The sequence below is a fragment of the Solanum lycopersicum genome, chromosome 9, assembly GCF_036512215.1.
Source record: "Solanum lycopersicum chromosome 9, SLM_r2.1".
Lineage (NCBI taxonomy): Eukaryota > Viridiplantae > Streptophyta > Magnoliopsida > Solanales > Solanaceae > Solanum > Solanum lycopersicum.
The window spans coordinates 29883202-29906304 of NC_090808.1; the positions used below are offsets into that span (position 1 = coordinate 29883202).

The window sequence follows — 23103 nt, forward strand, 5'->3', positions numbered from 1 at the left end:
CAACACACGTAGCCGGACCAAGGTGCAGGGTGAGATTTTCTAGATACCGGACCAAGGATTTAGAAATACATAAGTTATTACTTTGCATGCAAGATACTAGGAAAGAATTGTTCCAGTTAGAATTATCCAGTTATGAACCTGTGGGGAACACGTTAACCCTAGTTACTTTGATTAATTGATTAAAATCCAACTGTCAAAGTTGTTAAGTGTCTCTTTTAAGTTCGTTATTTATTTTCACTCATTTAGAAATAGAAACCCCCCTTTATTGTTTTTTACTTTCCAAGGAAGTCATTGACCAAACAATAGTAATAACAGGTTGAAGTTAAGTCTAGACTATTTTCCTCGTGGGAACGATACCAACCTCACTAGTTGGGTTATTTACTTGACACGACCGCTTTACTTCTTATTTGAGAAGTAAGTTTGAGCGCATCAAATTTTGGCGCCGCTGCCGGGGATTCTAGCTTTTAGATTAACTTGAACTTATTACTATAGTTTAGTTGATATTTTCTTAATTTTACTTTGTTTTATTGTTTTTAATTTCTTTTCAGAACTATCCTCCTTGTATGCCAAATACACGGAGAGGAAGAGAACCCTTGTTTCCCTATGATCACGAGTTAGAGAGTACACTGCGCAATATGAATCGAAACTTGGGAATAAACGATGAGGATCCGAACCAGAACATCCCTGCTATGGTTGATGTTCATGGTCAGATGTTACCTGATGCTCCGGGTGAACATCAACAGAGGGGACAAAATCTCATTTCACGGCCCCAAGCATACTACAGAGGGTATGATAACATAGCAGACTTGGATGGGCCACTTGTTTTGCCTCCTCTACCCACAGGCCACACTTTTGTGGTAACTAGTAGCCTGATGCAAATGCTCACTGCCAAAGGTTTTTTTTCAGGGCTACTTTCTGAGGATCCACACGCCCATATAGCTAAGGTAAGGGCAATGTGTAAAAGTTGTGTGGGGAGTCCTGATTTGGATCTAGATGTAATAGGGCTCAGAGTGTTTCCTCTCTCACTGACGGGAGAGGCTGCTATGTTGTTCACTGAGCTCCCATACAATTCAATCTTCACTTGGAATCAACTAAGGGATGTCTTCTTAGCACGCTACTATCCATTCTCCAAGAAACTAAACTACAAAGAAAGAGTGAACAACTTTGTGGCACTACCAGGAGAGTCAGTTAGTAGTTCTTGGGATGGATTCACCTCATTCTTGAGAAGTGTTCCAAATCACCGTATAGATGATGAGTCACTGAAGGAATACTTCTATCGGGGACAGGATCATAACAATAAAGCGGTGTTGGACACTATAGCAGGTGGATCTTATGGGGAGTGTCCTTATGCTGAGATCGCTGAAAAATTAGAGAAAATCTGTCGGAATAACAAAGTTTGGAGTACTAGGAAGTCTGATACAGGGAGAAACACCTTCGCAGTGCAGTCCACTCACAACCCAGCCACAGATGAGATTCGGGAAGAAATGGCTCAGATGAGAACTGAGCTTGGGTTGGTACTAAAACATGTCACTGGGGATGCAGAAAAGATAAATGCAGTGAACTACTTGTCGAAACCACCGCCACAAAATGATGAGTGTTATTGTGAGGAGGATTCCTATACAGTAAATGAACAGATGGGGGGGTTTCCGACCAAGTGCCCAAGGCTCTAATTAAGAGAATTGGCGCCAAGGTCAAAGAAACCAAGGTCGGAACTATGGTAACTACAATCGTGAGGGTCACTATGTCCGAGATGGAAACTACAATCGCGACAACAACTTCAACAGGGGTAACTATGGTAATAGAAACGACAGGAATGGACCCTATGTTCCTTCTCAAAATCGTGAAGTTATTCCTAGGGATGGTGGAGGTAGTATGTCGCGAATTGAGGATATGTTGCATAAAATGATGAGAAGGTTCGATGCTAGTGATGAGCATAATAAAGAGTTGAGGAATGATTTAGCGGGTATTGGGCAAAAAGTTGATACACATGCAATATCGATAAAGCAACTTGAGTTACAATTGGCCCAATTATCTGCAACTGTGAACACAAGGCAACCGGGCACTCTTCCTAGCAACACTGTCGAAAATCTGAAAAATGATGGACATTGTATGGAAATTACTACTCGCGGTGGCAAGCAAACCATTGACCCACCTATGCCATCTAATGAGAATAAGATGACAAAAGATACTGATAAAGTGGTATATGTTGATGTTGAATTAGAGGATAACACTGCAAAAGATGTTGAAGTGCCTAAAAAGGTAACTCCTATGCCTAGGCCACCACCCCAATTTCCTCAAAGATTATTGAAAAAGACTGAGGATGGCAAATATCGGCATTTTATAACAATGTTGAAGCAACTTTCTATCAATGTCCCTTTGGTAGAAGCTTTAGAACAAATGCCCGGTTACGCCAAGTTTATGAAAGATCTGGTCAAAAAGAAAAGATCGGTTACTTTTGAGGATGATGATAGAATGCAGCTTTGTAGTGCTATTGCTACAAGATCTCTGGTCCAAAAGAAAGAAGATTCGGGTGCGTTCACTATTCCTTGTACAATCGGGCTATTACATTTTGCGAAAGCATTATGTGATCTGGGGGCAAGCATAAATCTCATGCCCCTCTCGATTTACAAGAAGTTGGGTTTGGGTGACCCAAATCCCACTGCGATGCGGCTTCTGATGGCTGATCGAACAGTAAAACGGCCTATAGGGATACTCCACGATGTGCTAGTAAAAGTGGAGTCATTCATATTTCCAGCAGATTTTGTTATTCTTGATTGCGAAGTCGATTTTGAAGTGCCCATTATTCTTGGGAGGCCATTCCTTGCTACGGGAAGAGCCTTAGTAGATATGGAAAAGGGGCAGATGAAATTTCGGTTGAACAGTGAGGAAGTGACCTTTAATATTTGTAGGTCCATGAAGCAGAGTGGTGAGCTCCAATCGGCATCTGCTATATCCTACAACATGGTTGAGACATCTGAGACACAAATAGAAGAACGTCTAGGTGTAGAAGCATTAGCGGCAGTCATAATGAACTTTGATAGCGATTGCCTTGAAGAGTATGAGTCATTAGTCGCGGCTCTTGACCGAGGTGATGTTCGGTTTAAACCGAAGAAATTTCAGCTTGATATGAAGAATCGCGAGTCCCCACCCGCGAAACCATCTATAGAGGAGGCTTCAAAATTAGAACTAAAAGCTCTCCCACCTCATCTCAGGTATGAATTCTTAGGAAATGGTGACACTTTGCCGATAATCATTGCATCAGACCTGGATGAACAACAAGTTCAGAGTTTGGTAAAGGTACTAAAAAGGTTCAAAAGAGCTATTGGGTGGACTATTGCGGACATTATTGGGATCCCTCCTGGTATCTTCTCTCACAAAATCCAACTCATGCCTGATCATAAGCCGAGTATTGAGCACCAGAGACGCTTGAATCCTCCTATACAAGAGCTTGTGAAGAAGGAAGTCATAAAGTGGTTGGATGCCGGAGTAATCTATCCAATCACCGATAGTAGTTAGGTATGCCCGGTTCAGTGTGTACCTAAGAAAGGGGGAATGACTGTGGCCCCCAACAAAAAAATTGAACTTGTTCCAATGAGACCGGTTACTGGATGGAGGGTGTGTATGGACTACCGTAAACTGAACTCATGGACTGAAAAGACCATTTTCCTATGCCCTTCATGGATCAGATGTTGGATAGACTTGCCGGAAAAGGGTGGTATTGTTTTCTTGATGGGAATTCGGGGTATAATCAGATTTCTATTGCACCAGAAGATCAAGAGAAAACCACTTTCACTTGTCCATATGGGACCTTTGCATTCAGAAGAATGTCGTTTGGGTTGTGCAATGCACCCGCAACATTTCAGAGATGTATGATGTCAATATTTTCTGACATGGTGGAGGATACTATAGAAGTTTTTATGGATGATTTTTCTGTGGTTGGTGATTCATTCGAGCGGTGTTTGACCAAATTATCTGAGGTCCTTAAGAGATGTGAAGAATGCAATTTAGTACTAAACTGGGAAAAGCGTCATTTCATGGTGAAAGAGGGTATTGTGTTGGGTCATTGCATTTCAGAAAAAGGCATAGAGGTTGATCGAGCTAAATTTGAAGTAATAGAGAGACTTCCCCCACCGATCTCTATGAAAGGTGTCAGAAGCTTTCTTGGGCATGCAGGTTTTTGCCGGAGATTCATCAAAGACTTTTCAAAGATTGCACACCCATTGTGCAAACTGCTGGAGAAAGATTGTAAATTTTGTTTTGATGAATCCTGTGCCTATCATTATTTCTCCGAATTAGAACAGTCCATTTGAGGTGATGTGCGATGCTAGTGGGGTGGCTCTTGGTGTAGTATTGGGACAGAGAAAAAACAAAATCCTTCACCCCATTTACTATGCTAGTAAAGCCCTAAATGAAGCTCAGAAGAACTACACAGTGACTGAGCAAGAACTCCTTGCAGTAGTTTGTGCTTTTGAGAAATTTCGCTCCTATTTGCTAGGTACTAGAGTTATAGTGCATACTGACCACTCAGCATTGAGATATTTGATGGCAAAGAAGGATGCGAAACCTAGGCTGATTCGTTGGATATTACTGCTACAAGAATTTGACTTTGAAGTGACGGATAGAAAAGGAACTGAAAATCAAGTTGCTAATCACTTGTCTCGTCTAGAGGATGAAGCTATGAGAGAGTTAGGGGATAAGACTGACATTGATGATACTTTCCCTGATGAACATGTATTGGCTGCTTCACAAGACTTGATCCCATGGTTCGAAGATTTTGCGAACTATCTGGCTAGTGATATTGTTCCATCAGACTTGTCCTTTCATCAAAGGAAAAAGTTCATGTACGATGTGAAGAAGTTCTTTTGGGATGAACCATACTTGTATAGGAATTGTGCCGACGGGCTTATTCGGCGTTGTGTGCCAGAATGTGAAATGTTGAGTGTATTGGAGGCATGACATTCCTCACCCGTTGGTGGACATCACAGTGGTATCCGAACCACTCATAAGATATTACATTGTGGTTACTATTGGCCAACACTTCATCAAGATGCTCATGGGTTTGCTAAAGCATGTGACAAATGCCAACGAGATGGTGGTATTTCAAAAAAGCAAGAGCTCCCTCTAAACCCCATTCTTGTGATTGAGTTATTTGATGTTTGGGGTATTGACTTTATGGGCCCTTTCGTGAGCTCTCATGGAATGAAGTACATTCTAGTAGCAGTTGATTATGTATCTAAATGGGTCGAAGCCATTGCCCTCGCAAACAATGAAGGGAAGAGTGTCACTGCATTCTTGAAAAAGAATATATTCTCTCGTTTTGGCACCCCAAGGGCCATTATTAGTGATGGGGGCTACCACTTCTGCAACAGATTGTTCAAGGGGTTATTGGAGAAATACAGGGTTCGCCATAATGTGGCCACTCCTTACCACCCTCAAACTAGTGGGCAAGTTGAAGTGTCAAATCGAGAAATAAACAGATATTGTCAAAAACAGTGAACGCTAGTAGAACGGATTGGTTAAGGAGGCTTGATGATGCTCTTTGGGCCTACTGGACAGCATATAAGACTCCCATAGGTATGTCTCCATACAAACTTGTATATGGGAAAGCTTGTCATCTTCTGGTTGAGTTATAGCATAAATCCATGTGGGCTATGAAGAAGTTAAAAATAGATTGGAGCGAAGACGCAGAGCAACGGTTAAATGGGTTGAATGAACTCTATGAATTTCGCCTAAAAGCCTATGAAAGCTCAGCACTATACAAAGAAAGATGAAGAAGTAGCATGACAACAAAATTGAAAAGCGAGAGTTTATGGTCGGGGATTTGGTGCTTTTATTCAATTCCAGGTTGCGCTTGTTTCCGGGAAAGCTCAAGTCCTAATGGACTGGTCCTTACTTGGTTACCCAACTATTCCCTCATGGAGCAGTTGAGTTGGAAACTAAGGAGGGTGTGCGGTGCAAGGTGAATGGACATCGCATAAAAATCTATTTCGGGCATGCTGAATCGGCAAATGAAGTGATCGAGGCATACCATCTTGATGAAGTCTGAGTAATCAAGTGTCCCCAGTCGTGCCGCGACATTAAATCAGGCGCTTGTTGGGAGGCAACCCAATACTGATCGTCTTTTTAGTAATGGTAGCATTTTTCTACTAATGGGTTTTTAAATTTGCAGCCACATCACCAGGAAATTCTGCAGAAAATTACTCTGCAGCAGTCACTGACGGACACATCAATGGACCGTTGCGCCTGCGACGGACCATCGTATGCATCCGTCATACGAGGTACGTTTTTCTGTTATTTTGAAACTAGGGCACACACAATGGAACCAACGACGGGTCGTCACAACTGCGACGGATCATCATCGGGGAACCATCGCGTGATTAATGAGTTATACCCGACCCGACCCGGCTGGACCCTTTTTAAAAATCAAACCGTTTAAACCCCCCAACCCCTCATTTCACCTCATTCCTTCATTATTCCTCTCATCTCCCCTCTCTTTTCAACTTCCACATTCCCTCCCACCGATCATTGCCCCCTAAAATTCTCCAACGCCCTAGAGTTATCATCTACTAGTCGGAGTTGCTACTGTGGGTGTCTACTTTGCCAACTGAGTAATTGCCCATTTGCTTTTTCTCCATTTCTAAGGTATGTGTCTCTAAATTTATACTCATCTATCTTGCCTTTTTTTTTACTAGTTAGTATTAAGCTTAGTTCCTCGTCGTATGTTGGTTACTTTAGACGATTCTGTCTAACCTAGGTTACAAATATTTGAAATAGCCATGTTTACCACCCTAGACATAGGTGTTTTTGCATTGCTAGTTTCCTAGGTAGTTGGATTAGACACATGTAGGTCCAAAACACTACATGTTGATGTGGGTTCATCGGGGATGCTTAGGGTACCCTCAGTTCTGTCACTCTTATTCAGAACGAGACCCCGATGACGGACCGTCGTACCCACGACGGACCGTCGTAGGGTCCGTTGCAAAAGCCCTAGCACCCCTGTCCCAACGGACACATGTGACGAATCGTCGTACTCACGACGGTCCGTCCTGCACAACCATTTTTGTTGTCAAAGACCCTGTTTCTAAGGGTCTCTCATTTTTTCCCAAGTGCTCCCAAACGAACACATGTGACGGACCGTCGTCTTCACGACGGTCCATCCTGCACAACCGTTCTGGTTGTCAGAGACCCTATTTCTAAGGGTTTCTCTTTTTTTTCCAAGTGTCCTTCAACGGACACATGTGACGGACCATCGTACCCACGACGAACCGTCATGCATGACCGTCATGACGGTCAGAGACCCCTCTCCTAAGGGTCTCTATATTTTTTCTCAAGTGTCCTACGACGGACATCAACGAAGGACCGTCGTATATGTGACGGTTCGTCCTTCACATACCGTCATGCTAGGCAGAGACTCTCCTTCAGTGTTCTCTATATATACATAGTCCAAGTAAAACACGACAGACCTCACGACGGTCCGTCGTTCTCACGACGAGCCGTCACGAGGCCCATCATGTATCACTGTTTCTACAGCAATGACATACTATTTTCAATGTTTTATTTCGTATGGTTTCACTTGTCTTATTTGCCACTACTCGTACTAATATTGATCCTTTGCAGGTACTATCTGCTATGGCACCCAAGCAAGACCGAATCTACGCATGCGAGCGATCAAAGTCTGTCGCCCCGTCTGCCCGCATGATCATCGGCTCTGATGATGAGCTTGACCTTGAGTATGTGCCCCGAGGAACTTCCACACCTTCCCGTGCTGCACGTGCTCCCAGAGCCACACCCAAAAATGTGGCGTCCGGCGTAGTCACTACCTCCCAGTCTGATGAGGAGCGCACATTGACCGGCACACCCTTTGGGTCAGCCACAAATGAGGAAGGAGCATCTAGATCCTTAGGAGTATCATGGCCCGAGGAAGCCTCTGGCTCTGCTGAGGTTCCCGCACCCGCCATCGCTGCAGCATCGGCCTTGTCTGATGAGGCTGACAGTTCAGACTCTACATCCGGCCCACCAGCTCAGGTCCCCACCCCAGCCACTGACCAGCCCAACCGGTGGTGTGTCGACGGGCAGTTTTAAGTCTACTCCGACGCCAAGTTCCTGACTGATAAAGGAGTGATGACTCGAACACTCACTTTGGAGCGGCGGGTACTTACAGGGAGTCTCCCGAAGATGCCTGAGATCCACAACCTCTTCACCAGGCATTGCTTGGAGTGGACAGCACGTCTGTTGGGATGATAAAGCGAAGAAATTATCCTAGAGTTCTACGCATCCTACGTAGTGACTCTCCGATCACAGATCGATAGGCGGGCTGCACCCGCTAAACAGGCCCCACTGGAGCAGGTTCGAGTCCGGGGCGTACAGGTTGACATTTCCCTGCCAGCCATCCACCGGTTTCTATACGGCGAGAGTGTTGATTCTACTCGGACCCCCCTTACTGCCGAGTTTGACTACCGCTGGCAGATAGTTAAGGATGGTCAGTTCTTGCGCGAGCCATCACTGAGAGAGACCACCAAGAGGTGGATGGCCCTGCACCTGTCAGTAGATGGAGAGGGTACCGATTGGATGACTGAGCCGAAGGGGGCCATCAAGAAGGCCAACCTCAAGTTCACAGCAAAGTTCTTGTGGCTGCTTGTCCGTCACTGCCTTTCCCCCACAGCTGCTGATAATATCGTTACCTGGGATCGAGCAGTGTTGATGGTGGCGATGATAGCCGGATTCGAGGTGGACTTAGCATGGCTTCTCCAGGCAGTCATGCACGAGAGGGCATTCAAGGTCACTACTACATACCCTTTCCCGTGCATGATCTTTGCCCTTTCCAGGTCCGCAGGTGAGCCCATATGGCACGTAGATCAGCTTAAGACCCCGTAGGGCACTATTGACATCAGCCTCATCAGAGACGAGGCCAATGAGTTAGCTACACGAAGAGGGCCCCGTCCAAAGCTTCCCCCACTTGCTGATGATCTTGCTGATACGGTAGCCCAGGCCCGCACAGCTATACAGGCGTCCACTGACACTACCCCGGTCGAGTCTATCCTGGGTAGTAGCAAAGCCCCGAGCTCCTCTCGCACAACCCCTCTACCGGCACTAGTCCCGCTTGCAAGGGTCCAAAAACTAGAGGCACAAATGGCCACTCTTCTGCATCATATCCAGCCGTGGATGCAGAAGTCGATTACTGAGTCCTAAGAGCGCCTAAAAGAAAAATGGTGCAGTTTATAGAGCGGAAGATCGCCGAGGTTAACCAGCACCTGGATGCCTTTGATTTGAGAGTGCTTGCCCGACCAGCCCCTCCGGTGGATGTGTCGACTCTTCAGGCTGCAGTCGACAGTCTTCGTGCAGACATCGACACGATCTAAGAGGCTAGGGTGCCGGAGTCTGAGGCCCCTTCTGTCGAGCCTGATGAGGACACCGTGTTAGCGGCCCTTTTTGCTACTTCTGACATTCCACCACCTCCCCCTCGAGAGAGTGCCAAGAGGCGTGGGGGTCGAGCAGAGGATGAGGCGCGAGCACGGAAGAAGAAACGCCGAGAGATAGAGGCTGCAAGGAGAGCCTCCCTTGCTGAGGAGGAGGCACACCAAATGCGAGCATCTGAGTTAGCAGCTGGGGCGTCTAGCTCCCGCACTGTGGAGATAGAAGTAGGCACTACTGATGGTGCGGTTGTTGCTGAGGACACCACTGAGGGTGTCTAGATTGTAGAGGGCGTGGGTTCCGGGGAACCGAACCCACCATCTTGCTGATCGACGGCGCTTTGCGCCACAGGTTTGCTTCACCTACCACTCGAGTATTTACATTTTTATGCATTGGGGACAATTGCATGATTTTTTGTTGGGGTGGGGTAAATGGATAGTGAGTGTTAGGGTGAAGTCTGCGTAGCCCAATTCACTATCCTCTTTTGGGGTTTTCTTGCCTGTTTTCTTTTTCCCCAAAAGACTGATTACTTTTTCTATTGAACCGGCATGTTTATATCTTTTGTACATAGTTTAATTCTGGAGCATGATGGCTAAAATGATATCCTGATAAATTGAAAAATGATGCATGACTAGGCATAGTAACTGATGATTGTGTGGCTCTAAGCATGACATAGAGTTACACTATTGCATTACCCTAAGTCTTAAATTCAAACTAGGTGTCTGATAATCTGGTATAGTGATGATATGTCAAGTGAGTGTGAGGAAAATTCGAATAAGTCCACTATTGGTACTAAGCTAGAACTTGCCTGATTAGTTCTGCTAAAAGTAAGCTATAATAGACAGTTAGGAAAGGATCATAGGCCCTTATTCAATATAGCTCATTTCTAGCCTAAATAAAAGAAATCAAATGAAATTTATCCTTCTTTGATCCAAATAATCTGAGATTAAAATTAGACCTTTCTTTTTCACCCCAAATGATCTTTTCTGGGAACAATGTGTTGGGCCGGCCTGGTCCCTCCTTGGACATGTGCACCTCAGCTTATGCCAAAAGCATAAGTTGAGGGTGGCTAGTGCAGTAAACAACCTTCATTATGGCCCTGACCCAATTTTGGGTATTGTGTACCTAGACTCATGGCAAAGCCATGAGTTAAGGGTGGCTATTATGAGGAATGCTCTGGAAAGTGGGGTTGAAAGAACAAAGAGAGAGAAAGAACAAAAGTAAAGTGACTCAAGAATTAATTGAAAAGAAAAGTAAAGAAAAAGAAAAATACACAAGAAATACAAGCAAGAAAAGAAGAGAGTCACTTACACAAATGAAGAAAGAAGAGAAAATAGCAAGGTGAAACAATATGAGAAACTGGGCGAGATAAAATGATAGAAAGTGGAAGATTTAGCCGATATGTCAAGGAGGTCAAAGAGTCACTAAAGTATACCTAAATATACCTTACTTGACCCCGAGCCTATGTTACTAGCTAAAAAAGTCCTATCGTGATCCTAAGGGTTGTATAGCGAACTTAAGGCAGTGAAAATAAGGGCAAGCTTATGGCAATAGGTATGAATGAGTGTGACTTTGTTCTTAGAGCGAGTGTTGAAAAGTAATCCTTATACTCAAACTGAAATCATTGTGTGAAAAAGGAGGATTTTGTTTTAAAGTGAGGACACTAGTTGCAATACCAGAATTGTTAGCACCTCGATGAGAAATTGAAGAGGATAGGTGTTAGTACATGGTGAGTCTGTGTCATGTTCTGATCCCACATAATTAAAGCCTAATAGTGATAGCATGCATAGATTTGATGAGATTAATCGGGATTGATAACCAAACGATTGCAAAGGATAAAACATGGATACTATTGTACAAAGATTGTGTAGTGAGTCATAGTGCGTCGCTTGAGGACAAACAACGAATTTAAGTTGAGGGTGTTGATATACCGTTGTTTCACGGTATTATTAATACTTTTTCCTTAAGTTTAGTGTGTCTAAAAGCCTTTTTGTGCTAATTTTTATATAAGTTTCTCTTTGTTTTGCAGGAAATCTGTCCAAAGTTGAATACGGAGATTTTGAGCGAAGAAATGCAGAAGAGACCACCTACGGAGCTTATGACGGTCTGTCGTGCTTGTGACGGTCCGTAGGTGGCAGCGTAGTACAGCTGCTGAAGGAAGATGGGGAAGTCTGACCAAGTGTGGGATTACGAAGCTTGTGACGGTACGTCGTGACTATGACGGTCCATCCTGCAGGTTCGTCGTGAAGTTCAGAGAAGTGATCACAGTAACCAGATTCCAAAAATTGAAGTGTTTTGCAACGAAGACCCTCGACGGACCGTTGTGCCTATAACGGTCTGTCATACTTGCCGTCGAGGGGAATGAAGAGAGTAGCAGAAGAAATTGCACAAGTATGGGACGTTGGAGTCCATGACGGTCCGTCGTGACCACGACGGTCCGTCGCGAGGTCCGTCGACCTAGCCGCGTTTTGGCAGATTTCCAGCAATTAGAATTCTTGTTTAATTAGGATTTTTTTTATATAAATAGTTCGAAAAACCTCGTTTTTGAGGTTAGACTTCGTATTGTTAGACACCAGATAATTAGACTCTTACATTGTTAAACTCCGTATTGGTAAACATTGTATTGTGAGATTCTTGATAATCATTAGACTTTTTGTTTGAGATTCTTGCACGTGATTTTTGGAGATTAATCAAGCAAACTTTTGGATTTTACTCTTTCTCATTGAAGTAAGTACATCAATTCTTATCTACTATATTTGAATATTGTGTTTATGCCTATGAGTAACTAAACTTCATAACTAGGGTAGTGGGAACCATAGGCAAATAATGAGATAAACCCTAACTAAAATAACAATTCTAGAATAGTGTCTTACATGTATTAATAATTCTTTCGCTTAGAAGTCCTTTTAACGGATGGCTAACCTTAGAACTCGCCTTAATGCTACTTGCCGGACCAAGGAGGTAGATAATAGGAAAAGAATTATTAACATAGATTTAGTTTATACTATCTAATAGGCTAGTATTGATTGGTACGAGGAAATAACTTAGTCAAATATCGAATACGATCCTTAATATGAGGTAAGGATAAGGGTTAGGATAGCAACACACGTAGTCGGACCAAGGTGCGGAGTGAGATTTTCTAGATGCCGGACTAAGGATTTAGAAATACATAACTTATCACTTTGCATGCAAGATACTAGGAAAGAATTGTTATAGTTAGAATTATCAAGTTATGAACCTGTGGGGAACACGTAAACCCTAGTTACTTTGAATAATTGATTAAAATCCAATTGTCAAAGCTGTTAAGTGTCTCTTTTAAGTTCGTTATTTATTTTCACTCATTTAGAAATAGAAACCCCCCTTTATTGTTTTTTACTTTCCAAGGAAGTCATTGACCAAACAATAGTAATAGCAGGTTGAAGTTAAGTCTAGACTATTTTCCTCATGGGAACGATCACAACCTCACTAGTTGGGTTATTTACTTGACACGACCGTTTTACTTCTTATTTGAGAAGTAAGTTTGAGCGTATCACATATCCAACTCATTTTTCATTTATTTAAATGTCACATGAAATTGTCATGTCATTTTGACCTTAACACATGATATTTATATGAAAATGGAAAGGGATTCGAACTCATATAAACCTAATCCGACCCATAAATCAATCCCCCTTTTAAACAAACTATCCGACCTATTTGTAACAATTTTGATTAATTTTTATTTTTTTGGTAAATCCCAAAAATAAGTAATTGATTAATAAAAAATATGAAAACTATGAAAAAAAATAAAAATTAACGTAGAAATTCACAAATAAATATAGTAACCTTAATTTAACAATTTAAACACTTTTTAAAAAAATCGATAAATCCCAAAAATGAGTAATTGATCAATAAAAAATATGAAAAAGAAATTCATGCCAAAAAATCAAAAATAAATATAGCAACCTTAAATTCAACAATTTCAATATTTTTTAAATTTTTATTTTTTTCGGCAAATCCTAAAAATGAGTAATTTTTTAATAAAAAATAGAAAAGTATAAAAAAATTTACTCCAAAAACTCACAAATAAATATAATAACCTTAAATTCAACGGTTTTAACACTTTGAATATTTATATATTTTACATTAATTATATTTTTTTATATTTTTTTATTAATTAATTACTCATTTTCGAGATTTATCAAAAAGAATAAAAAATTTGAAAAAATATTAAAATTATTGAACTTGAGGTTACTATATTTATTTGTGAATTTTTATGTTAATTTTTATTTTTTTTCATGTTTTTCATATTATTTATTAATCAATTACTCATTTCGGGATTTACCAAGAAAATAAAAGTTAATCAAAATTGTTAAAAATAGGTTGGATAGTTTATTTAAAAGAGGGATTGACTTATGGGTCAGAATATGTGTTTATGAGTTCGAATCCCTTTCCATTTTCACATAAATATCATGTGTTAAGGTCAAAATGAGAGTCCGGAGCCTAAACGGTAAAAAATGTTAACAAAAATTCCAAAACGGTATATGAAATTTCTTTTTAACCAAAAGGGCAAAATTGCTCGCGAAGTAGCGATTTTGTCCACTGAAAAAAGCAAAATCACTGCTATAGCAGCGATTTGTTAAATTTGTTTTTTTTAAAAAAAATTATAACAAAATCGCTCCCTCGGGAGCGATTTTCAAAATAAAAATCTTTTTTTTTTTATATTTCTTTTATATGTCGATGCTTAGGCAGCGATTTGTGTATAATTTTTTTAATTAATATTTTTTGCTTTTTTTTTTATAAAAAAAGTTTAAATCAATTTTTTATTTATTTTTTAAATCAAATAGCTGCCAAGGCAATGATTTTTAATTAAATTTTTTTAAAATAAATAAATAAATAAATCGCTGCCAAGGCAGCGATTTTAAATCAAATTTTTTTTAGTGATTTAATTTTTAAAAATTAAAAAAGAAATAGTTAAAAATCGCAGCAATTTAATTTTAAAAAAATATTTTTTTCATTTAAACTTTTTTAAATAAAAGAAGCAAAAAAAAATTAAAAATTAAGGTAATGTCGCTGCATAAGCAGCGACTTACTTAAAAAGGTTATAAAAAAAATTGGGAGCGATTTTGTTTTAATTTTATTTTTTTTTAAAAATCAAATTTAACAAAATCGCTGCTATAGCAGCGATTTTGCTTTTTCCAATGGACAAAATCGCTACTTCGCGAGCGATTTTGCCCTTTTGGTTAAAAAGTAATTTCATATACCATTTTAGAATTTTTGTTAATATTTTTTACCCTTTAGGCTTCGGACTCGTCAAAATGACATGACAATTTCATGTGACAAATAAATAAATGAAAAATGAGTTGGATATGTCCAACATACCGACTAACGCCCATAAGGGCATATTTGGACCAAGAGTTGGACGGCGAGGGCGTGGGTGACCCAAACTTTAAACGAAGGATATATCTAAACTTTTTCAAATCGTTTAGGATATATTTAACCCAAAAATTGCTATTAAGTTGGAAAATCTTTTAATTTTTTTTTAAAAAATAGTGTCACAAATGATTAAAAAAATTCATAATATAGTATATTTATGTGATTTGCCCGTATAATTTTGCCTGAAGATTGATTTGACACACTTCATATTTACGTGAACCAGTGAACATGGTCATTAGTTTTGGTTTTTGATACACCCTCCCTCACATTTTGTTTGTTTACATACTCTTTCTAAAATATTTAGGATTTGTTTGGCCATGTGATATCGTATCCTTGTGTGGAATCATAAGATGAAGTTGAAGTTTCGTTTGGACATGCGATATGAAATTTTGTTTTGTATATTTTCTTATAAAATTATTAAAATAGTTGTTTATATAATCTTATGAAATAAATAATTATAAAATCGCATAATAAATTATTACAGAGATATTTGTTCACCACTTAAGTAATTATTTTATCTAGCTTTAATTTAATAAAAAAAATTGAACATAAATTGTAGTGTACTAGTTTTTAATATAATCCTCCCACATAGTACGAATAATTTCCTCAAGTTGAACTTGTACTTCTCGATCATGTGACTTAGATAACGAACCAATATTGTAACTTTGAGTTATTTATTGGTCATATCATGCGCAACTATATTTTTATGTTTATAGACCGTAAATATTTCATGACTTTAACAATCGGTTGGTATGAGTTAAAGTGACTATCTGTTGGTGAGAATAATAAATTTTATGCCGGTGAAAATAATAAATTTTAAAAATTAATGATGTGATTATAAATTTTATTTACATATGAAATAAATGGTAAGTAGATATAAATGTAAGGTTATTTTAACAAAATATAAACTTGTGGATCAATTTTTATATTAAAATATCTCAAATAATGATATAGAATGCTTTTTGGAGAATATAGAATCACATCTCATGAGATGGAATCAGTGTGAAATTACATGTCCAAACGCTTGTTCCAGACACTTTAATATGCTGACAATAAGCTTCAATTTACGCTTATGTCTGCCTAGTCAGAATAACAGACACTTTCGGCAATCAATAAGGGCCAGACAAATCTACTACAATGGTAAAGGCTTCATTTCAACTGGATAAGATCCCTACTAACTTCCATAATTTGACGCAACCACCTTCTTGTGGCATATAGAATGAGAAAAAAAAAGATTTCCTTTTGCTTGCATAATAAATGGAAACTAAATAGATATAGTAGGTCGCCTTTCACAGTCCTCATGGGCTAATTTGCCGCATTCCATATCTTCTTATCTTCTTTTGCAAACAAATGATTTATCCAACAAATAAAACTCAAAACGAAAAATTATTAATAACACAAAGGAATATCACTTCACAAATATTGCAAAGGGCTAAAAGGTTCAGGCAGCAACTCGAACCCGTTACCAAATATGGTTTCTTGGTCCGACTTGTCATCAATACTGTGCAACCAATTCGTGTTTTTCATATCCTCTTTCAGCAGAAGCTTATCGTAACGAGAACTTTCATAAATATCAATATCTGTCAATTTTGCTGAATGCTGAGGCTTGGCCTCTTCACTCCCGTTCTCAGATGATCTGTTAAGGTAATTACCATTTTCTGGAAGATTACCATTGTAGTGGTAAGATGCATTCTCATTGAAAGAGGATGCACCAGTCGAACCATGAGAAGGCTGGCCTTTCCCATTCGTGGATCGAATACTGTGAGGAAAGAGAGTTGAACCAGAAGTTGGACGAACACCATTACCATTTCTAATATCCTGCAGCAGAAACAAACCCACTGTTAAGTACATAATAATATTCCGGCACTTTCGCAGTTCAAGGAAACCCATACAGCATCAAATAGAACACAAAATCAAGTGCTTAATTTTCCAAGTCACTTCACCAACCATAAGCAGACCAGAAGTAATTAAACCAGATCAGTAGTTAAAAGTTGCTACACAGCTTTAGTACGCTGACACCATACTGATGTGATAATAATAAAAGAATGTGCTCAAAGCAAAATCTAAATGACCAAAACTTACCATATGCCTGATTGCCACGTCAAGGGATTTCTTAGAAATTGTCCTTCCAAGTCCCATGTTGTCCGCAGCAGTCTTTACAGGCTTCCTTGTAGACAAATCTGAGACATGTGAAGCCCTGCGGGAATCAGATATATCACTTAGCTGCCCACTTCCAAGCGCTCGTCCTCTACCAGCGGGCTCTGTTAGTCTTCCCCTGCTAACAATGGGGGATGACTGTCTTCGAGGATTTGCAACGCTTGGGGTTTCTGCATTACCCTTGGTAGTGACAGAAGGATTTGGCCTGGACCTACCAGCAGACAGAGGTCTATCTGGCAGTGTTGTACGTAGGTTTGGTGGTGTTTCAAGTGAAAAATCTGGGGGAACTATTGGCTGCGATGGTCGCCGAACTTGGGGACTAGGGGAGCTTGGACGAGAAAGAGAAGCTGCAGTTCGTCCATTGGTGACAGGGCGCCCTGCTGGAGTTGAAGATCTAGATGCTGGAGATAATGAAGCCGTTATAGTCCGACGAGTAGGTGTTGAAGGCCTTGAAGTAGGCCTTGAAGGGGTATTCAAGTTTCCCGATATTTGGGGCCGAGATGTTGGAGTAGAAGGTCTTGAGCTCTGGGTTGGCCTAGAAGTACTTGGTGCTTGTCCGGCTTTAGAAGGAGTCGAAGGTCTGGACACTGTTGCACGTGAGGTCGGCGTGGAAGGCCTGGCTGAAGAAGATGAACGCCTGGTTGGTGTAGATGGTCTAATATAGGAGGAGACCGATGCAGAGCTTGTGTTTAGAATAGAGCCTGATTTATTTGAGTAAGTACTATACTGAGAGCTAGAGATGGAAGGTCGAGTTACTGAATTACTCCGAGTTGGTCTTGCAGGAGTGTTGCTCTCTGAATGAGACACTGAAAGCTGAAAACAAATATTTTATCAGCATAACAACATTGCAACGTTTTGGTGAGGATTACAACCTTGTGAGATAGATATTTTAGATAGTCATCTAACTAAGACCAATTGAAAAAATTAACTGTTTAACTAAATTTGTAAGACACAAGTACAAGAATACAATTCAAAAGAAGATATTAAGCAGTGATAACCTAAACTAATGATGATTGTGAATTATTACAAAAAGAAAATGATTGGGATGGACAACAGGATTGAAAGTTCTCATGGAGAATCAAGTCTAAAGAGCATTGAACAATACATATGAATTAGAACAGTTCCAAAGACATGATTGATACAGAAACATAGAGACGCACCCTTGAAGCCTTAGTAGTGGAAGAAGATCTTCCCAATGAGCTGCCCCTTGGACCCACTGAAGCTGGTTTTGATTCACTTCCATCTGATGTAGGAACAAGAGGTGTTCCTGGAGGAGTGAGGAGCCTAAAGAAATAGAAAGACATCGACTTTGGGTGAGGAAAAAATAATAGCCTTCTGTTCCTCAGAAATTCAAAATCAGAAAGAGAAACTACTGAAGGGAAACAATCCCTGCAGGGAAGAGCAAACTTTAAAAAGGGGTAGGCATATTAGACCGTGGTGGTTATATGAAACAAACTGGCCTTAATTGATATATCATATATACACTACTATAGCTCTTAGTCACTGCTGGGTAACAAAGGTATATTTCGACTGATATACCAAGTGTCTTAGTCAATATTTGAGCACCTGAATTATGATCTAGTCAGAAACTAAAGGAACTAATCTTCTTTAGACAGAAGGGAACAACACAGCAGAACAGATCAAAGGTAGTCTTTTTGCTTTTGTAATCAGTATGAGTTCAACACAAAGAACAGTTCATACTGTAATTCTAGTAGTTCCCCACCTAATTTGATTTAAGTTGAAACATATATATACTGGTAATGAAGAGGCTAGATCTGATATTCAAAAGTTGCAGATAAAGAAAGAAATAAGGATTTACCAATCATAATCATGTTTCTCTCCTTCCGTAGATGCCAACAGATCCTCTAATCCACTCTTTAATTGTTTTACTGATCCAATTGAAAGCCTTCCCAGCTTAACCGTAACTGCAGGCATAGAGTAATCGAAACAACTTGAATGGAAAAAGCAAAGTATTGAAAAGAGTTAGAGCGTCAAGAGTAGCATATTCCAGACTAAATTTTTGCGAGTAGAATTTGTAACAAATTGATCCTCAAAAGAACATAGCTAGGTATAAAGAGCAAGATGATTCATAAAGTTGCATATGGAGATGCATACAGAGGATTCACAAAAGGGATCTCAACTAGTTGGGATTGAGAAGTAATTATATCTATATGTATATAATTGTTGTTCGCCCAATAATAAGATAAGTCATGACAAAATTTGAACGTAGATATAAACAGAAGAAAATGTCAAAAAAAACTAGTACCATCAGTCTCGTCGGAGGAGGCAACAGAAACACTCCGGCGACTTTTGGAGAAGAGATCCAAATGATCGTCGGGCTCCCTAGAAGCTCCATTAAGACTAAGTCCTCGCCGATGCTGCGAAGAGATAGGGAAATTCTTCCCGGTGATCAAAGAATCTCTGAAGCTCCGATTCATTTTCTTTTCTCTTTTATCACTACTAAAAATGGAAGCATTACAGGTCTGGAGGTGTAATGCAAAGCTTCCTTCCTGTAGAGGAAATAACACTGCCGGAAAATTAGACCGGCGGTAGAGCAGATCTGTCCGGAGTTACAGTGAGAAAAGGATAGAGGAAAAAAAGTTGCAGATTGGACGAATAGAAGAAGAAGAGAAGAAAGCATGTTAGGAATAGTAAAAAACTGACAGACAGGTAAGAGAGGGTCGGTGTGTTCCCTCTCCTTTCTCTACCCTTCCCCTTCACCTTCCTCTCCACCTTTTATTAGACTTGTTTAATTTAGAGTTGCAATTAACAAATGAAAATATTCCTAACTTCTTGTAACCAAAATAACGAGTTTCCAGTACCATATCAATTCATATTTTTTCACACCCATCATTTTGGTACGGAAACTTTCGACAAATAAAGAATTTATATTTGTATGTTATAGTAAAATTTATATAATTACGTTTCATAGCAAATATAGAAACGATATAATTTGATATACAGTTGAAGTAAATTGCATAAAACGAAGTGTATAAAACAAAAAAGAGAAAGACATTTGGACAGAGAACTATATAAAAACAAAGTGTATAAAATGAATTGTATTATTATAAATGTATAGAACGATTATATACAATTTGAATTTGCATAAAATGAGAAAGAGAGAAAGACAAAAGAGACTTGACAAGGAATATACAATTGAATCAAATTGTATAAAACGAGAAAGAGAGAAATTAGATACAATTTGAAAATTGTATAAAACGAGAAAGAGAGAAAGACAAAAGAAACTGGGCAGAGAAGTATTTTTATTATATAATTTTAAGTGTATAGGACGAAAATATATGTACCTGCATATGTATATACAATTTTTTTCACGCTTTATACAAACAAAAACGCAGTTTATACATTTCGCTTCTATTTATATAAGTGAGAAAGCTGGAAGAGGGGGAGAAAGGAAAATAAAATTATATGTGTTTATACAATTTTCTCTGTTTTATACAATTAGAAACAATTTTTATACACTTGTGTTTGTATAAAAAGTGAGGAAGCGAGCGAGAGATTGGAGGAGAGTGGCGAGCGAGATATTTGGGAGAGAGGCACCTAACAATTTTTCGAAAATGTTTGCTATTAAGCACAATTAAATTAAATCCTATCTACTTCATTTATTTTAGGTTATTAGTTTGCTATTGTATATAAATTTCCTTTTTGATAGGGCATTTCTCTATTTGGAGTATACATATGTGGCCTGTATAATCTAAAACATTTTAATCCATATATTAGTAATTTAGTAAGTATGATTAAAAATATAGTCATCATTCAAAAAATTCTTTATATATCTTTTTATTATATTTGTATATTTTTTTATTATATTTGTGGAATGTATTTTTAAAAAAATAATATATACATATATATCAAATGTCAAATCATACGGAAGGTCGTTTTATTTGTCTATCTTTTTTATATATTCAAAAATTACGTAAAATATTATAAATTATAATGATTAACAATTTAAAATATTTTAAAAATTTATAAAAAAAAAACTCAATTGACTCTTTAAATATTATTGATCCCACATAAAATGAGAGAGAAAATAACATTTATTATTTGAAACTAATGTAAAAGTACAATAAATCTCAATAATTAACAATTTAAAAATTTTTTAAAAAATATTGTTGACTTTTGAAATTCAATTTGTGCAACATAAATTTAGAAAAAAACGAAATAATATATAATATTTGAAAATTACATAAACATTACTCTATCCGTTCACTTTTATTTATTACTTATTTTTAAGGGAAAATGGTCAAAAATATCCCTCAACTTTGATTTATTGTTTAACTTTACCCTTGCCGTTAAAATAAAGTTAAATCTACCCCTCCCCATTAAAATAAACGTAAAATTACTCCTCATTTGACGGAATTTCCAAAGTTGACCTAATTACCCAATTTTTTTTAAAAAAATTTATTTCCTATTTTTAACACGATAACCCAACCCCTTTTAGAAATAACCCGATTGACCCAATACCATATACCCATTTCCATTTACCCATTCTCACTCATTAAAGAACAAATCTTTAAACTTTTCAGTTTAAAATTCAGTCCTCATAATATTACTATATGTCCATGTCTGAATCTAATGAATTTTTCAATAACTCATTAAGGATTCTTGAGGCAAAAATTAATACAGAAGAACAAAGTGTAAAAAATCAAAGATTGAATCTTTAAGGCAAAAATTACTAACACGCGTTCAATTCGTATACCCTTATGGATTTTATCAACATCATCCTCATTGGAACATTAAGAACCAAAGATTGAATCTTTGAGGCAAAAACTTAAAACTACTAATCAACTCTAATACTCAAAATATCTCATCTTTCAGCTATGTTGTTTTCTCTGTCTTCGATCCCCTTTTTCTTTTTCAAACAGCTATTGATTTTTCTACTTACAACCTCTTATCCTTTATTAATGTATCAAATCGTTCTTCTAAATATACATTTAAAAATAAAGAACAATGGAGGAAGGAGAAATGAAGAATAATGGAGGAGAAGTTAATGGGTTATATGAAAAGTTGAGGGAATGGGTAAAAGAAAAATAGGTTATCTATCCTCTAAAAGGTTGGGGCATTAGGTTAAAAATAGAAAATATGATTTTTTTTTAAAAAAAAAATTCGAATAATTGGGATTAATTTTGGAGATTTCATTAAAAGAGGGTTAATTAATATGTGTTCTTTTGAGGATCAATTCGTTCGAAATTCGACTTTATCCTTCAATTTTTTTTTGAATCATACCCAGTAGCCCGTACTCGACCCTCACCATTAAATTTATTTTAATTTTCAAATTCAAATATTTTTTACTTTTACCTCAAACCAACAACCCCCCCCCCCCCCTTTGTTAACCTCAACCAGTCCTAGCCCCCCCTCCCCCCCCCCCATCCTATACCCGTCCCCCGTCATTTTTTTTATTTTTAAAAAAGTTATACTTCAAAACTTTTTACGCCACCCACCCCCTCAAGACCACCTTCCGTCAATTTTTGTTTTAAAAAATTATTTTTGTAAAATATTTAAATTTAACAAAGATTTATTTTTTACACCACCCCTACAACCCCCCCCCCCCCCTTCCCCAGACCACCTTCCGGCAAATTTTTTTATTTAAAAAAAAAAGATATTTCAAATTTTAAAGAAATTCATTTTTATGTCATTCCACCCGGTCCACCCCCGTAAAAAAATATTTTTTGAGAAATATTTTAAATTTTTTCACAAAGTTTCACTTTTGAAGCACCCACCTTCCCCCGCAATCCCCCATCAATTTTTTTAAAACAATATATGAAATATTTTTAAAAAATCATTTTTATGCCACGCCAACCCTTACCCCTCCCCCTCCTCCAGGCCACCCTTCATCAATTATATTTTTTTAAAAAATATTTCTGAAAAATATTTCAAACTTAAAAAAATAAATTATTTTTTACGTCATCCCCCTACCCCTACCCCCCGGCACACCCTACCCACCACCAAAGCCACCACCGCCAATTTTTTTATAATTTCAAATTTCAATTTTTTATGCCACTCCAACCCATACACCTAGCAGTCTACGCCACCCCTACCCCATCCATCCCCAACCACCACCCCGTCAATTTTTTTTAAAAAAATATTTTTGAAAATAATTAA

The 23103-nt window shown here is 38.4% G+C and overlaps 1 protein-coding gene across 1 annotated transcript; it reads right to left on the minus strand.

Annotated features, from left to right (window-relative positions):
- Window positions 1-16113: 16113 nt before the first annotated feature.
- Window positions 16114-19784, minus strand: LOC101244776 (uncharacterized). The gene is made up of 5 exons (XM_004241032.5): window positions 19250-19784; window positions 18803-18908; window positions 18144-18267; window positions 16909-17796; window positions 16114-16644 (listed from the first exon to the last, which is right to left on the minus strand). Exons 1-5 carry the CDS (start codon window positions 19419-19421, stop codon window positions 16240-16242), a joined length of 1695 nt encoding a protein of 564 aa, XP_004241080.1. The 5' UTR covers window positions 19422-19784; the 3' UTR covers window positions 16114-16239.
- Window positions 19785-23103: the final 3319 nt, after the last annotated feature.

Bases quoted from the DNA above. Each gene is read 5' to 3' on its own strand.
- LOC101244776 (XM_004241032.5), bottom strand. From the start codon at position 19,421: ATGAATCGGAGCTTCAGAGATTCTTTGATCACCGGGAAGAATTTCCCT. The intron at 18,909-19,249 runs GTACTAGTTTTT...CTATGCCTGCAG, and splicing joins CTCCTCCGACGAGACTGATG to TTACGGTTAAGCTGGGAAGG. The intron at 17,797-18,143 runs GTGCGTCTCTAT...ATTTGTTTTCAG, and splicing joins CCACTACTAAGGCTTCAAGG to CTTTCAGTGTCTCATTCAGA.